The sequence below is a fragment of the Panicum hallii genome, chromosome 8 (assembly GCF_002211085.1).
Source record: "Panicum hallii strain FIL2 chromosome 8, PHallii_v3.1, whole genome shotgun sequence".
NCBI classification, from domain to species: Eukaryota; Viridiplantae; Streptophyta; class Magnoliopsida; order Poales; family Poaceae; genus Panicum; species Panicum hallii.
In genome coordinates this window covers 38,831,847-38,847,451 of record NC_038049.1, presented here as the reverse complement: position 1 = coordinate 38,847,451, position 15,605 = coordinate 38,831,847, and the positions used below count along the sequence as shown (strand labels likewise).

The window sequence follows — 15,605 nt, the reverse complement described above, 5'->3', positions numbered from 1 at the left end:
AATAGTGGTCTACTTACATCGACATGGTGAAATTCTATTAATAAGGGTGTTTTTCCATTCCTTTCTCATGGCTATGGGAGCAAAATATATCGTTTAGTGATTGTTACAAGGTATGCACTTGTGACTCCAATTGAGCATCAACAATGACGCATGTGTGACTCTTCACCGAGTTCTATGATAGAAAGGTACAAATTAAATTCCATTTTGATGAGTGGTATTGTGATGAGATCTTGTGTCTTCCAATCTCTTGAGAATTGGAGGACACAGATCCATATTACGTATATAGGACCTTTGCCTTTATTAACCTCAAGAGGTATGACGACCATAATAATATTTACTGATATCTCTTTGAGATTAAGAAATAGACATTGCGAACTGGGCGTAGCTCAGCTGGTAAGATTACTTATGGTGGAACCCGTCACCTGAATTCGAGTTCTAGACTCATACCGTATGAGTGCTCGTATTTTTCTGAATTTATTTTAAAATTTAATCGGCGCTATTTTTTCGGTGGTAGGCAAACGTAGAGATTTCTTTTAACAGTCCTACAACGAGCTTATCTCTTCACATCTTCCAATTCATTTTTTTAAATTTGTATGGGACCCACCTCGTCCTCATCACCCATCTTGGGGAACAAGCCAAGACAGACCGCGAGCTTGCTGCACCGCCCAAGATGGCCTTGCCGCCGGAGCTCGTCACACCACCCGAAGCTTGTCTCGCCAGCAAGAAAACCGTGCAAGCGCTCGGCGGTCGCATGAGCGACAAGCTCACTCTCTCTCCTCTTTTCTCTCCACCACATCGGAATTGGCTGACGTGTCTTCGGGATACCACGAGTCCTTACTGGGCTTGCTCTAACCCACTGAAAAGCAATTTGGTTGTAATTCAAATCATGAGCAACGAATGCATCTCGACACAAATTTTACCAAATTCTTTTACAGGCCAAAAGCCGTGCCAATAATCAATACTCATTCAAATTATGGATCATTTTAGTATTTTCAGATGTATAGTTTTCATCGTGTATCTAAATATGATATATATCTACATATATAGTAGAAAAATACAACAATCTATAACTCGAAATGGAGGAAGCACCCGTACTTCTACTATTACTATGGTATGTCGGTGGCATGTCGGTGCACACGAGCAATGATGAATGCATGCACTCACACTACCGGAGAGGCCAGATTTGCCGAGGGTGAAAGATTTGCCGAGAGCTTTATTTCGGGCACTCGGCAAAGAGGCTGTTTGCCGAGAGTCGCTCTCGGCAAACAAAACCACTCGGTAAACATATTATTTGCCGAGAGCCTAACCCTCGGCAAACAGATACACTCGGCAAACAGATACCCTAAACCCTAAACCCTAAACGCCGTTATCTTTGCCGAGTGCTACATTTTTAACACTCGGCAAAGGATGTTATTTGCCGAGTGTCAGCTGACCGACACTCGGCAAATAAAATATTTTTTTGGCTGGATGAGAGATCCTGGCGGACTGTCCGCCAGTACTGGCGGACAGTCCGCCAGGACCTCTCGGGGTCAGCCAGCAGAACTTATCATTTTTCTTCCATCCAACTATCTCTTCGTGGGCCCATCGTGTTATGTCCGTGGGAGGCTGTCAAAAACCCTCTACACCTCTTGGATGAAGCTCCTCTATCTCTCTTCATCCACATAACACAACTAGCCCCTCTCACTCTCTCTTCCTTCCCCACGGACAACACCCCCCATTGCCCCCCATTGTCCGTGGAGCCAAGGATTCGGTTCCTCCGCAAGGTCCACGGCGAAGGAGCCCCTCCACAGGCTGCAAGAACCTTCTCCCCTCGTTTCCAATCCTTTGGAAGCACTTCCATTCATCCTAGGGCAAGAACAAGGTATATGCAATCCTCCATCGATCTCTCTACTCGATGCATATCTTGAGGAATGCTTTTAGCTATTGTTTCCTGCTAGGTAGAGGATGCTATTCCTTGAAAATCTTGAAGAATGGATGGCTAAATCTTTAGTTCACATGTTCATGTTCATTTCATAACCTAAACCTTTATTCAAGTCGATCTCCCAATCTATCCACTCATTGTTGTTCAAAATTTAAGTCTAGGCTTCCATTATCATCTACAATGTGCCTACAAAGTTTGAGCCCCATTGGATTAATTCTTGACATCACATGTTTTCGCGGGAACATTCAAAACCGAGATGTCCTGGCGGACAGTCCGCCAGTACTGGCGGACTGTCCGTCAGGACCTCTCAGTCTTGATTTTTACTGCATAATCCTTTGTTTGTATCCACCCGTTCTTTCATTACTTCTAATCAAGCTGTATACTTCCTATACATGTACAGATGGTGCATGAGAGGAGGACCAAGTTCTTGCATGATCCCGTCTCCAACTCCGATTCCGACGAAATTGAAGTCGTTCCTCCACCTAAGCGCAAAAGGAAGCCAACGCCCAAAATTTCAATGAGTCGAGCTGGGCAAATGGGCGGTCCTAGCCATGCGGCACCCAGGCGTAGCTACCAAAGAGCTGCTCAACCACAAGGTGATGTGCCTCAAGAGGAGGTTCCTATCTTTGATGAGTACCCTCCACTCCAACCCTACCGGAAGTATATCATGCACAGACCGGAGTACACAAGGATCAACTTCGGTGACCCTGGAGTGAAGCGAGTGGATTACACCACAAAGCAAAGAGGTGCTGCATTTAAGGAAAGAAAGGAAAATCCTTATGATTATGAGAAGTACATCACGGATAGGAGGTTTTGGAGCAAATTTCAAGCTGATTGGTACATATCCGTCTTTATTGAGAAGAAGAATGCTATCACCGTCTCCAAGTACATCAATTGGGATGAAATGAGTGAGAAAAATAATCCAACCTTTGACTTGGTCATACGTGAATGTGAGAGGAAACACCTCTATGAATTCTTGGCCCTCAATCAAGATTGGAACAATGAGTTGGTTGCTCAATTTTGCTCCACTGCTTGGTTTGAAGGTGAGGGCAAGAATTCCTTTATTCACTTCAATCTTCAAGGGCGCGCCTTCTGGGTTTCATACAAGCAATTTGCTACTATCCTTAAGCTTGATGACACTCTAGATGAGATGGAAATTCACGATGACATCAATCCAACGGATGAAGCTCTTATGACTCTCTATCGGGATGAGGATCCGGATATAACGACGACTCATAGACTACGTCCATATATGGAGATCATGAACAGGCTATTCCGGGAGACCTTGACTCCCAAGAGGGGTGATCGCACCAAGATTCATGGTACGGTCAAGAACCTTCTTCTAGCTATGGACTTTGATCACCCGCCCTTTAGTGTCTTTCACTTTTTCTGGACGGAGTTGAGGTACATGCTCCATCATGGCAGTAATCCAGTTATCTACGCTCCATACATTTAAAGGATGATTAATGCCGTGACTGGAATGGAGTTTGGATATGATGCGGTCCATGCCCCATATTGCCCACAGCCTCCCAAGGAGCAAGAGTTTCCACCAGAGGGCGAGTCTCCCCCATCAGCTCACTCTCCACCCCAGCCCACTATGGATATGCCCTCCACCTCGGCGATGCCTTCCTCTTCTAGGACTCGTCCTCGCAGGAAAGGCAATGCCTTTATTTCTGGCTTGAAAGCTCTCTTCAAAGTATGCCGCAACACCAACGATGTAGTTCGTGCTCACGCTCGGGCAAATCAGCAGAGTATCAACAGGATTGAGCGCCACCTTGGCATTGAGGAGACGGATTGGCCCTCATTTCCGCCTTCTCCTCCTAGGGACTTTCCAGCTGCGTGGGAGCATTATGATGTAGGTGCTGATGATGATGATGATGATGATGATGAGGATGATGAGTGATTACTGCTCCGAGCTTCCATTTGTCTTTTCTCTTTTTGGTGTTTGATGCCAAAGGGGGAGAAGATTGTATCCTAGCATTCCTAGCATTCTTATCTTTCCATCCTTTAGAGTCGTTGTGCGACTTTGGATCTATGTGAGACTTGGCTTGTATCGTATTTGAACTAAGTTGGCTTGTAATTTCTAATTTCTTTTTATGGATGATGTTTGGATGGTTGTGATCTTATTGCTTTTCTATGTTTGTGAAATCATGTGATATTACATTATCTTGGTTTTATCTCATCATGATGCTTTGACTTTATTTGGTTTGCTCATTCTGAAATGAAGCCAACCCATGCCTTGAACAGAAAAATGCAAACCCGACGATTCGTTAAAATTGGAGAACGGTACCAGTTCAAGAAATGTGGTTCAAGCGAAGATAATTCTTTGTTTTATATTTTCTTTAGTCTAGGTATACCGTACTATCAAGGGGGATGTGGAAAGTGTGTGGTAGAACACAAATAAATCAAATCCGGAACCCATGCCTTGAACAGAAAAATGCAAACCCGAGTGGTCCTGGCGGACTGTCCGCCAGTCCTGGCGGACAGTCCGCCAGGACACTTAAAAACAGCATAACGGCTAGTTTTTAGTGAGGCTCTGTATATATCCCTTCGACCCCAACGGGAAATCCACCCTGCCAAACTGCATAAGCTTAGCCTCAAGCACCTTCTAAGCACTCCAAAACTCCCCAAAGTGAAACCCTAGCTTCCCCACTCCAAATCCTTAGTCTAGGGTTGGGTTTGAGCAAGATCCAAGCAAGATTCAAGTTCTTTCCCAAGAGATTCACCAGCTTTGCCGAGGGAGCAAGATCCAAGCAAGATTTAAGCGATTGTTATCACTTTTTAAGCCATTGTGATCGCTTTGGCTGATCAGCAAATGAGGAGTCCAAATTTCTTAGCCTCAGTAGCCATGGAGGCCCAGGCACCCCGCGCACGCGTGCAGCAGGAACTGCCGCAGCGACCAAGATGCTCATGTTTTTCCATCGACGTCGCGTTAGCTAGATGCTTCCTGTGCGTGAGAGCTTTTGGGTAAAGGCCTGCTCCATTTATGGCTTTATTATCACAATATTTCCCGATTAACAACGCATCCTCTTCTATCGCTCCTATTAACAGATGAGTGTGAAATTCACCAGTGACACGGACAAACTTTATTCATTGCCTGGATAGAGAGTGTGATGTTGTGTTGTGCAACTTGCTTGCCAATTGGTTGCTCACGTGACAAAGTTATGACTATTTTTTTCTCGTATCCAGTCCAATAATATATATATATATATATATCACAACGGACATCACAGGCAGTTTATATATATATATGACAATACACATTACACACATTTCATATATGACAATACTCATACAAGTCCATACAAATTCATACAAAGTTCATACAAGTTCAAATGTCCCGAGCCAGCATAAATGAACATATACAGTCCATACAAGTTTGGAAACGTTCATACAACTCACTGAGTCGGTGGCGGCGGCGAAGGCGGTGGCGGCGGGACAAACCCGTAAATAGCTTCTAAGGCATAGTCCTTTGCTTCAGAATCTTCAAGTTTCAAGAATATCTGACGGTGCTCCCAATTTAACCTGCATAAATTTAGAACAGAACGAAGTTCTTTGCCTTTGAAACCACACCTCATAGCTTTGTCACAACAATTTTCCATACTCAGTCGACCCATGAAGAGTTGTGCGGCAAATTCTTTATCTTCCATCAGGTTTGAAAAACGTTCACCAATGCTTGAATCTGACTGGCCACTGCTGGTGGACTCTGCGTTGCATGTCATCTTCATCTTCATCTTCTTTCTGGGATTAGGCTCATTGGCTACATTATCATTGTCATCATCATGTGTCGGCGGGGTCTCGACGACATAGTCAGGCGTAACATAGTCAAACACTGCCGCATATGTGAGCCAATGCTCTGAAATATAGTGCTCACCCGCCTGCATAAACCAAAAAAAAACTTGTGGATTGGAAGGGTATTAAGATTAAGCTAAGTTTCGGATTATGATATGGATTGCAATGCTTACCAAATGGAGTTTGACATCATTTTCCAATGCAGTAACATGCTCTTTTATATCATCGATACTCAAGTTGCAACTCACAACTTGTAGAGTTCGTGCAACTTTTTCCAGTACATCAGGATCAGTAGCTCTCCACTGATCATTACTATCCGCAAACTTTATGTTATGCAAAGAAAGAAGGATTCTTTTTCGCGTGTCCATCGGATCAGTTGGAAACCTACAATTTATAATCCAGCTTACTTTTGACTTTCCTGTTCAAAAATAATTATAAGGATGCAGACAAACTTACATTTCATACTCCAGCTCTATCGGTCCACTTAATAATATTAAAAAAAACTTGCGTCAGAACTATTTGGAAATGTGCAAGTAATTTCGTATACAAATTATAAGGACAACTAAACCTTGCAGGTGAGCTTCCACATGATTCCGACTGGGTGTTTTCCTTAACCCTTGCAGGTGAGCTTCTTTTCGACCGGGTGTTCAACTGAAAGAATGAGTCAATAAGTCATTGGGAAATTTGTATGCAAAAAACTTGTTGGATATTTGATTTAGTCCCGCCATGAATCAAGCCAACTGGACCGATTAACTTTGGAACACCTCAATTCAACTAAAACAAACCTGTGTTGGACTGGGCCTTCGAGCTGAGAGCGGCGGTACAGTCGAACACGATTCCTCAGTTGACACTGAACCGGACATACAATGGCTAGTTGTTGAAACTGATGGAACGAAGTCCTGCCAAGAAGGAAATAAAATCCATATACATTATGGATCAATGCAAAAAAAAAGAGATGTCTTATTTTCTAAATACATAGCCGAGAATAATATCAATTGCATATGATACAAGTTTTTATGAACAAAACAACGTGTAATGGCGTAGGTCGAAAACACAGATTTAGGGTCTCATATGGTCGAAAACACAGATTTAGGCTCTCATATGGTCGAAAGCTTATCAGCTCAAAATTGTTTGCCCCCCAAAAAATACAAGTAGCAATACCTATATATTGAACAAGTACAGATCACAGTCCCGGATTGCTCTATTCTCCCAGTTACTCAAGGTGTAAGCCAACCCTACTTAATTCTGGAAAGTCATCATGTAGTTGGCCACAAGGAGCACTCAGCTGATATCACAAGTGCGAAAGGGGTGTTAATTGTTGACTAAAAGCCCCGAGACATGCCTATGGTAAGTTTCTTTCGGTCTCACAAGTTACGAAAATTGTGAGAGCAACATGACACCCAAAGGTAACAGACTACAAGCACTCTCTGCACAGCACAAAGAAATAGCGGTCAGTCAGAACTGAGGGGTCCTGGCGGACAGTCCGCCAGGCCTGGCGGACAGTCCGCCAGGCCCTATCAGTTCTGATTGTTACAGCATAATCCGGTGTTTGTCTCCACCCGTTCTTTCGTTACTTCTAATCAAGCAAAGAGAAAATAGGGAGATTATTAAAAAAAATCAACATGCCTTGGTTACCAATCAGTCACTGAATAATATAGCTTCTTGCTGGATCAGCCTTTTTAGATAATCAACCTGAAATCAACATGCATAAGGTGGGATGCGAGTGGTAATAGAGAAACAAGTAGCGAGATCTTTAAAATGAATGACTTGTGTGCAACTACATTGAAAAGTCAGAGGCCGCCATTCTCAGCACACGCCGGGCGGCGGGGCGGCGGCGGCGGCGGCGGCGGGGGCGTAGGCCGGGGGCAAGGCTGCGGCGGGGGCGCCGGCCGGGGCCGCGGGGCGGGAGAGCGGCGGCTGCGCGGGCGGCGGCCGGGAACGCGGGCGGGGGTGCGGGCCGGGTGGGGGCGCGGCGCGGGCCGGGCGGGGGCGCGTGCGGGCGGCGCGCGGCGCGGGCGCCGGCGGCGGCCGGGAACGCGGGCGGGGGAGCGGCGGCGGCGCGGCGGGGGCGCGGGCCGGGCGGGGGCGGGGGCGGGGGCGGGGCGGCGGCGGCGGCGGCGGGGGCGGGGCGGCGCGGCGGCGGCGGGGGCGGGGGCGGGGCGGCGCGGGCGCTTTGCCGGGCGGGGGCGCGGCGCGGCGGGCGGGCGGGCGCGGGCGGGCGCGGGCGGGGGCGCGTGCGGGCGGCGGGGCGCGGACGGGGGCGCGTGCGGGCGGCGGGGGCGCGGCGCGGCGCGTGCGGGCGCGGGCGGGGGCGCGTGCGGGCGGCGGGGGCGCGGACGGGGGCGCGTGCGGGCGGCGGGGGCGCGGGCCGGGCGGGGGCGCGGGGCGGGGGAGTGGCGGCGGCGCAGCGGGCCCGGGGGCGGGGGCGGCGGCTCAATCGAAGGTAGCTAGCGGGGCCGGGGGCGGGGGCTTTGCCGAGTGCCGCGGATCGGAGGCACTCGGCAAACATGGGGTTTTGCCGAGCGCCAGATCTAGGGCACTCGGCAAACAAGCGGGTTTATCTCGCCCGCCCACCGCACGCCTGCCCACGCCCGCCCGCACGCCGCCGCCCACGCCCCCGCCCGCCGCCGCCCACGCACACGCCCACGCCCACGGCCGCCGCCCGCCGCCGCCCGCTGCCCGCCGCGCCCGCCCGCCCGCCGCGCCGCCCACGCCCACGCCGCCCGCGCCCGCGCCGCGCCCGCGCCGCCCCCGCCGCCCGCGCCCGCGCCGCCCCCGCCGCCCACGCCCACGCCGCCCCCGCCCGCGCCGCGCCCGCGCCGCCCCCGCCGCGCCGCGCCCGCCCGCCCACGCCCACGCCGCCACGCCCGCCCCCACGCCCACGCCCACGCCGCCGCGCCCGCCGCCCACGCGCACGCCGCCGCGCCCGCCCGCCCACGCCGCTGAAGCCCGCCCACGCCGCCGCGCCCGCCCACGCCCACGCCCGCCCGCCGCCGAGGCCGTGGGCTCGCCGCACCGAGGCCGCTGGCTCGCCGCTCCGAGGCCGCGGGCTCGCCGCCCCGAGGCCACCGACGCCGCTGGTCACACCCCGACGCCGCTGCTCCCACACAGCAGTCTTCCCAACGCCGTCGTCTCGCCGGGGAGCGCTCCTCGGGTGCTGTCGCCGACCGTCCGTCCGCCACCGGCAACGTCGCCTCCAGTCTAGGTGACGACCCCGCCTTGCTAGTACATAAGATGATTGCAATGCTTGTGAAGTATGTGTTCGCGTATGCCCGATAGATCTACCCCTTGTGGATTGGAGATTTGAAAAGGATATTAAAAGGAAACAATTGCTTAATTATAGTAATGATTTTGGAGTTTGTATATTTTGTGGTTACTGTGTTGAGTACTGTCCAAAAAACTGTTTATCAAGCTAACCGGTAAGCCGATATATTCACCAAACCCTTAGATGAGAAAAGATTTTGTGAGTTAAGAACTGAGCTAAACATTATTGACTCTAGAAGTGTTGAATTAAATGTTGCACACCTGCTTGCCTAGTGGAGAATTTCTTTTTTAAACAAAATGAATTTCCAAAATGATGCATGCTTTGTTTGTGAAAATTCCGATTTCTCTTGGTTGTTGATCTAAAGTGGTAAACTTTTTTTATGTTGGCTTGAAAACTGTGTTTTATTTGTCTTCTGCTTTGTCTCATATACATCCAATCATCTCTCTAAGATATCTAAAAGTTTGGATCAATCCCTTGGAAAGAAGGTTTTTTGGCTGGCTGAGAGGTCCTGGCGGACTGTCCGCCAGGCCTGGCGGACAGTCCGCCAGGACATCTCGGGGTCAGCCAGCAGAACCGATCATTTTTCTTTCATCCAACATATCTCTTCGTGGGCTCATCATCTTATGTCCGTGGGAGGCTGTCCAAAACCCCCTATACCTCTTGGATGTAACTTCCAGTTAGGTTATTTTATGGGGTGTATGCGTCTTTTAGCCGCTAGTAGTATAGAGACTTCGTATTAATTTAGTTTTACTAGTCTTTTATCATATATAATTGATATTAACTAGTTTTCGTTGTCTATAGTAGAGGATGGAGGACCGTAGGTGGATGTACACTGGTCACCGTAGTAAGAGAGATGTCAGCCCTGAGTGGATTAAGAACACCAATGAATTCTTGGAACAGGCGTGGGGCGAGAATGCTAAAGGAGCGGCTAGAATTTTCTGTCCATGCAGCAAGTGTGCTAACAGGAAAAGACAAACACAGGATGTCATGGGGGAACATCTCTTCCTTAATGGATTTACGCCAAACTATACCCGGTGGATCCATCATGGTGAAGGCCATCGTAGGAGAGAGGACGTGGTGAGACCACGTGTCGAGGATTGTGATGCTGAGGCTGGTGTAGTGGACATGTTAGATGACTATCATGAGGCACACGTTGCTGAAGAACTTGTAGAGGAGGAGCCTGAGGGGTCCGCAAAGGCGTTTTACGATATGTTTGCCTCAGCACAGAAACCCCTTCACGGACATACAAAAGTTTCTCAGCTGGATGCCATTGGACGAGTAATGGCGTTGAAGTCGCGGTACAGCCTGAGCAGAGACACCTTTGATGATATAGTGACAGTTATTGGCAGCCTGCTTCCAGAGGGTCACATCCTGCCAAAGAGTATGTACGAGTCACAGAAACTTCTTCGTGCTCTCAAGATGCCGTATGACAAGATACATGCCTGTCCGAACGGATGTGTCCTGTTCAGGAAAGAATACGCGGAAGAAAAGTACTGTCCGAAGTGTAAATCCTCTAGGTTCTTGGAGGTTGACTCTGGTGATGGCAACAAGAGGCAGCTTGATATCCCCGTGACAATCCTACGTCACCTGCCGGCCATACCGAGGATCCAACGGCTGTACATGACTGAGGAATCCGCGAAACAGATGACATGGCATAAGAAAGGGAAACGATACAATCCTCACAAGATGGTACATGCATCAGATGGTGAAGCATGGACCTACTTTGATAGCATTCATCGGGACAAAGCCAGTGAGGCTCGTAATGTTCGTATTGCGCTGGCAACTGATGGATTCAATCCGTATGGAGCGATGGCTGCCACGTACACATGTTGGCCCATGTTTCTGATTCCCCTCAATCTCCCCCCAGGCATAGCATTCCAACGACAGAACGTGTTGTTATCGTTGATTATTCCTGGACACCCGGGGAAAAATATGGGTGTGTTCATGGAGCCGCTGATTGATGAATTGATCCATGCTTGGGAGGAAGGGGTATGGACATATGATCGGGCCACAAAGACCAACTTCAAGATGCATGTTTGGTATCAATACTCTCTGCACGATTTTCTGGCGTATGGGGTCTTCTGCGGGTGGTGTGTTCACGGCAAATTCCCATGTCCGGTATGCAAGGAACGTCTTAGGTTCCTTTGGTTGCAGAAGGGTGGTAAGTATGTTGCGTTCGACAAACATCGACAGTTCCTACCTCTTGACCATCCATTCAGACGAGACATCAAAAACTTTACAAAAGGTGTTACAGTGACAGACCTCGCAAGTCCGATGCGGACTAGTGCCGAGATTCGTCAGCAGATAGATGGTCTCTTGATCAATCCAGAGGGTGGCTTTGTGGGATATAGTGAGCAACATATGTGGACTCATAAGTCGGGCTTGACTCGGCTCCCGTACTATGACGACCTGCTCCTTCCACACAACATTGATGTGATGCACACTGAAAAGAATGTTGCTGAAGCACTTTGGGCAACAATCATGGATATTCCCACGAAGACAAAGGACAATGTTAAGGCTAGGTTGGATCTAGCAATATTGTGTGACAGACCAAACTTAGAAATGAGGCCTCCTGCACGAGGAAAGACATGGAGAAGGCCTAAGGCCGATTATGTCTTGAGCAAGCCCCAAAGGATAGAAGTACTACGATGGATCAAGGCGTTGATGTTCCCTGATGGCTATGCAGCTAATCTGAGTAGAGGAGTCAACTTGTCTACTTTGCGAGTCTTAGGTATGAAGAGTCATGACTACCACATATGGATTGAGCGGCTTCTTCCAGCGATGGTTCGAGGTTATGTCCCTGAGCATGTCTGGCTGGTACTTGCAGAGTTGAGCTACTTCTTCCGCACACTTTGTGCAAAGGAGTTATCACGGACCTTAGTTGCAGACTTGGAAAGAATCGCACCGGTGTTGTTATGTAAGTTGGAGAAGATCTTTCCACCCGGATTCTTTAATCCGATGGAGCATATGATATTGCATCTCCCGTATGAGGCACGAATGGGGGGTCCCGTGCAGGGTCGGTGGTGCTATCCAATTGAGAGATGCCTAAAAGTTATCCGAAAGAAATGTGGAAATAAAAGCAAAATTGAGGGTTCCATTGCCGAGGCATACATTCTGGAGGAGGTGTCGAACTTTACATCAGTATACTATGGTGACAACCTACCTAGTGTGCATAATCCACCGGCTCGTTACAATGCTAGCGAAAATGACTCGAGACTCAGCCTTTTTCAAGGTCAGCTTGGAACTGCAAGTGGTTCGACCACCAAGAGGTTGAGTCATCAAGAGTGGTGTCGGATCATGCTGTATGTGTTGACCAACCTTGACGAGGTGACACCGTACATGCAACAATTTATTCAAGAATTCTGGCGTCAATCAAGGGATATCACGGAGCAGGAATTAGATACCCTGCTCAAACAAGGTGCAGGAAATGGATCCCCCAATTTTATTTCTTGGTTCAAACAGAAGGTACGGTCCAATCTAGCCCGTACTTAGCTTTTCACTCTAAGTTGTTTTTACTTAGTTTGTCCAATCGTACTTGAACTTGCAGGGCGTTAGCGATGCGACCTTGAGTGCCGAGTTGAGACAGGTGGCCGGTGGCTTTGGATATAAGGTCAAGTCATATTCTGGTTATGACGTGAATGGATATCGTTTTTGTACAAGCAGTCAAGAGGATTGTCGACCCAATCGAAAGACCACAAATTCTGGGGTGTTTACTCCTGGCCTTGATGGGATTGAGTATTATGGAAGAATTGAAGAAATATACGAACTCAGCTACTATGGTTCGAAACGACTTAATCCCGTGATATTCAAATGTCATTGGTTTGACCCTCAAGCAATGAGACGGACGCATTCTAATGTTGGGCTAGTCGAAATTCGACAGGATTCAGTCATGACCATAGACGATGTCTATGTTGTTGCTCAACAGGCTATACAAGTTTATTATCTCCCATATGCGTGTGAAAGCAAAGAGCATCTTAAGGGTTGGTATATTGTGTACAAGACATCACCGCACGGTAGAGTACCTGTCCCTAACGATGATGATTACAACTTAGATCCAAACATATATGACGGAGAGTTCTTTCAAGAAGAGGGGCTACAAGGGCGATTCGAGATAGAATTAACCGAGGCAAACGAAATGGAAGTTGAAGCAGTTGATGATGCGGGGGAGGAGGAAGAGGTGCAGAGCGTTAAGGATTTACACATGCTAGAACGACTACAAGTAGACAATGCAAATGAAGACACCGAGTCTTCTGATCTTATTGGTTACGACATGATTGATAGTGATGATGAGGACTATGATCCAGCTAATCCTGACTACGATGAATATTTTTAGTCAATGTAAGACTATATTATTACGTATTGATGTTATATTTTCTTCATGTATTTATCTAAGTATGTATTATATATTTATCTGTACTTATTACGTAATTATGGTTGTTGCTCTGAAGTGGTAAACTTTTTTTATGTTGTCTTGAAAACTGTGTTTTATTTGTCTTCTGCTTTGTCTCATATACATCCAATCATCCCTCTAAGATATCTTAAAGTTTGGATCAATCACTTGGAATTAAAAAGGTTTTTTGGCTGGCTGAGAGGTCCTGGCGGACTGTCCGCCAGGAATGGCGGACAGTCCGCCAGGACAGCTCGGGATCAGCCAGCAGAACTGATCATTTTTATTTCATCCAAAGTATCTCTTCGTGGGCCCATCGTCTTATGTCCGTGGGAGGCTGTCCAAAACCCCCTATACCTCTTGGATGAAGCTCCTCTATCTCTATTCATCCACATAACACAACTCGGTTTTCTTTATGTGTTTATCTTGGATGAAGCTCCTCTATCTCTCTTCATCCACATAATTATTATGTAATTTGTTCTATTTTCTTTATGTATTTATCTAAGTATGTGTTATATATTTATCTGTACTAATTAATTTTCTTTTAATTGCAGGGGATTCACCAGAGATGGTGGGCCGCGGGATGAAGAAGAGTGTAGCGGCCCTTCACAAGAGGTTTTCGGGGGGGAGCAGTGAGCCGACGTCCGGGGCGGCTGAGGGACCGTCTTACAGGAGGAGGAGGGGGAGTGGCAGGAGGGCGATGACACAGGCGCCGCCGGAGGAGGAGCATGCGCTCCCGGAGGAGGAGGTGCCTCCCGGAGGAGGAGGTGCCGCCGGAGGAGGAGGAGCAGGCGCTCCCGGAGGAGGAGCAGGCGCTTCCAGAGGGGAGGACGAGCAGGCGGACCAGGTGGTCCACCAGGAGGGGCCAGGGGACGACGAGCAGGCGGACGAGGAGGGCACGGAGGCCTCTGCTTCGTCAACCGTCTACCAGCGAGGTCCGGCGAGTCTCCCCCAGCGACCGATTCCTGAAGCAAAACGCCCGATCATAGCTCCCCAAGGGGATAAGTAAGTAAATTTACATGTTTTCAGTACATGTTTACGGTATAATTTCAATTTTGTGGTAGAAATTAAAATTTTTTATCAATCACCTGTGCAGGAACTGGATAGTTGTGGAGAGGCCCGTTGGTGCTCACAGACGCCATGTGAATGGCATCTTGGGTCTTCTGGTTAGGGATCACTTCCCTGGCCTGGTCACGTTGGCCGGAGAGCCATGTCCGGCCTATACGTGGGAGCACTACCGGGCCGTCCCCGACATGCGGGATGTTGCCGGCAGACAGTGGCCCAACTTGGCTGAGCGAGTGAAGGGCGAGCTTTGGGTAAGTGATCAATATATCGCATTCGTTGCACATCCTTGATAATATGATTGAAATAATGATATCGTGTTTATTGCAGGATTTCTACAGACTACAGGCCGGGATGGACGCGCAGGCGGATGTGGTTGCCGAGTATCGCTGCAAAAAGCTCGTTACCGACATGTTCTACGAGCAGCGCCTCCAGTCAATCATCAACTACCACGCCGTCGTCCTTGGACAGAAGGTCACCAAGGCGCAAGCAAGAACTATGACGTTGACTGAGGAGCAGTACTTGCAGGTAAATACCAAAATTTGATTTATTTGACCATTAAGTTGGCTTAATGTCCTCTACTAATATGTCTTCTACTTGATGTCATGTAGATGGTTCCTCATTGGTGTGCCCACTTTCCTGAGTGCTGGCAGCAGATAGTTGCTAAGTGGTTATCCGACGACTGGAACGCTGTGCACCAGGAGCGTCGTGAGCACCGTCTGACTATGGCCGGTGTGCCACACCACCAAGGCAACCGTAACTTGACCGAGTACGCCCAAGCATGGGTACGCGACTTTACTTGTTTTGTGGTTATTCAACTATGCATGATTTCTCATCATCTTGTTTCTCGCAGTTGGCGGCACATGGAGGGCAACAGTGCAACAAATTCATGGCGTATGCTCTATCCCACAAGGGTAAAGCGACATCCAGCGTCAGCTACAACGCGGAGGACGGGCCCGAGGCGTACAGCAACCCGAGCATCTATACTCGCCTCAATGAGTACACATCGATGGCGAGGGAGGTGCACGGCCAAGAGTACGATCCGACCCAGGAGGATCTTGACGCTGAAATTGTCATGAAGGTCGGAGGAGGAAAGAAGCATGGACGGTACTGGATTTGCGACGGCGCGATCGACTCCTCTTCTACTCCGACTCTATCTCAGATAAAAGCACGGCAAA

General features: G+C 48.8%; 1 protein-coding gene across 1 annotated transcript; it reads left to right on the top strand.

Moving 5' to 3' along the window:
* The first annotated feature begins 14,201 nt into the window (after window positions 1–14,201).
* On the top strand, window positions 14,202–15,593 carry LOC112903787. The gene is made up of 6 exons (XM_025972993.1): window positions 14,202–14,370; window positions 14,462–14,681; window positions 14,758–14,955; window positions 15,039–15,212; window positions 15,281–15,534; window positions 15,590–15,593. The coding sequence occupies exons 2-6, from the start codon at window positions 14,619–14,621 to the stop codon at window positions 15,591–15,593; spliced, it is 693 nt and encodes a 230-aa protein (XP_025828778.1). The 5' UTR covers window positions 14,202–14,370; window positions 14,462–14,618.
* Window positions 15,594–15,605: the final 12 nt, after the last annotated feature.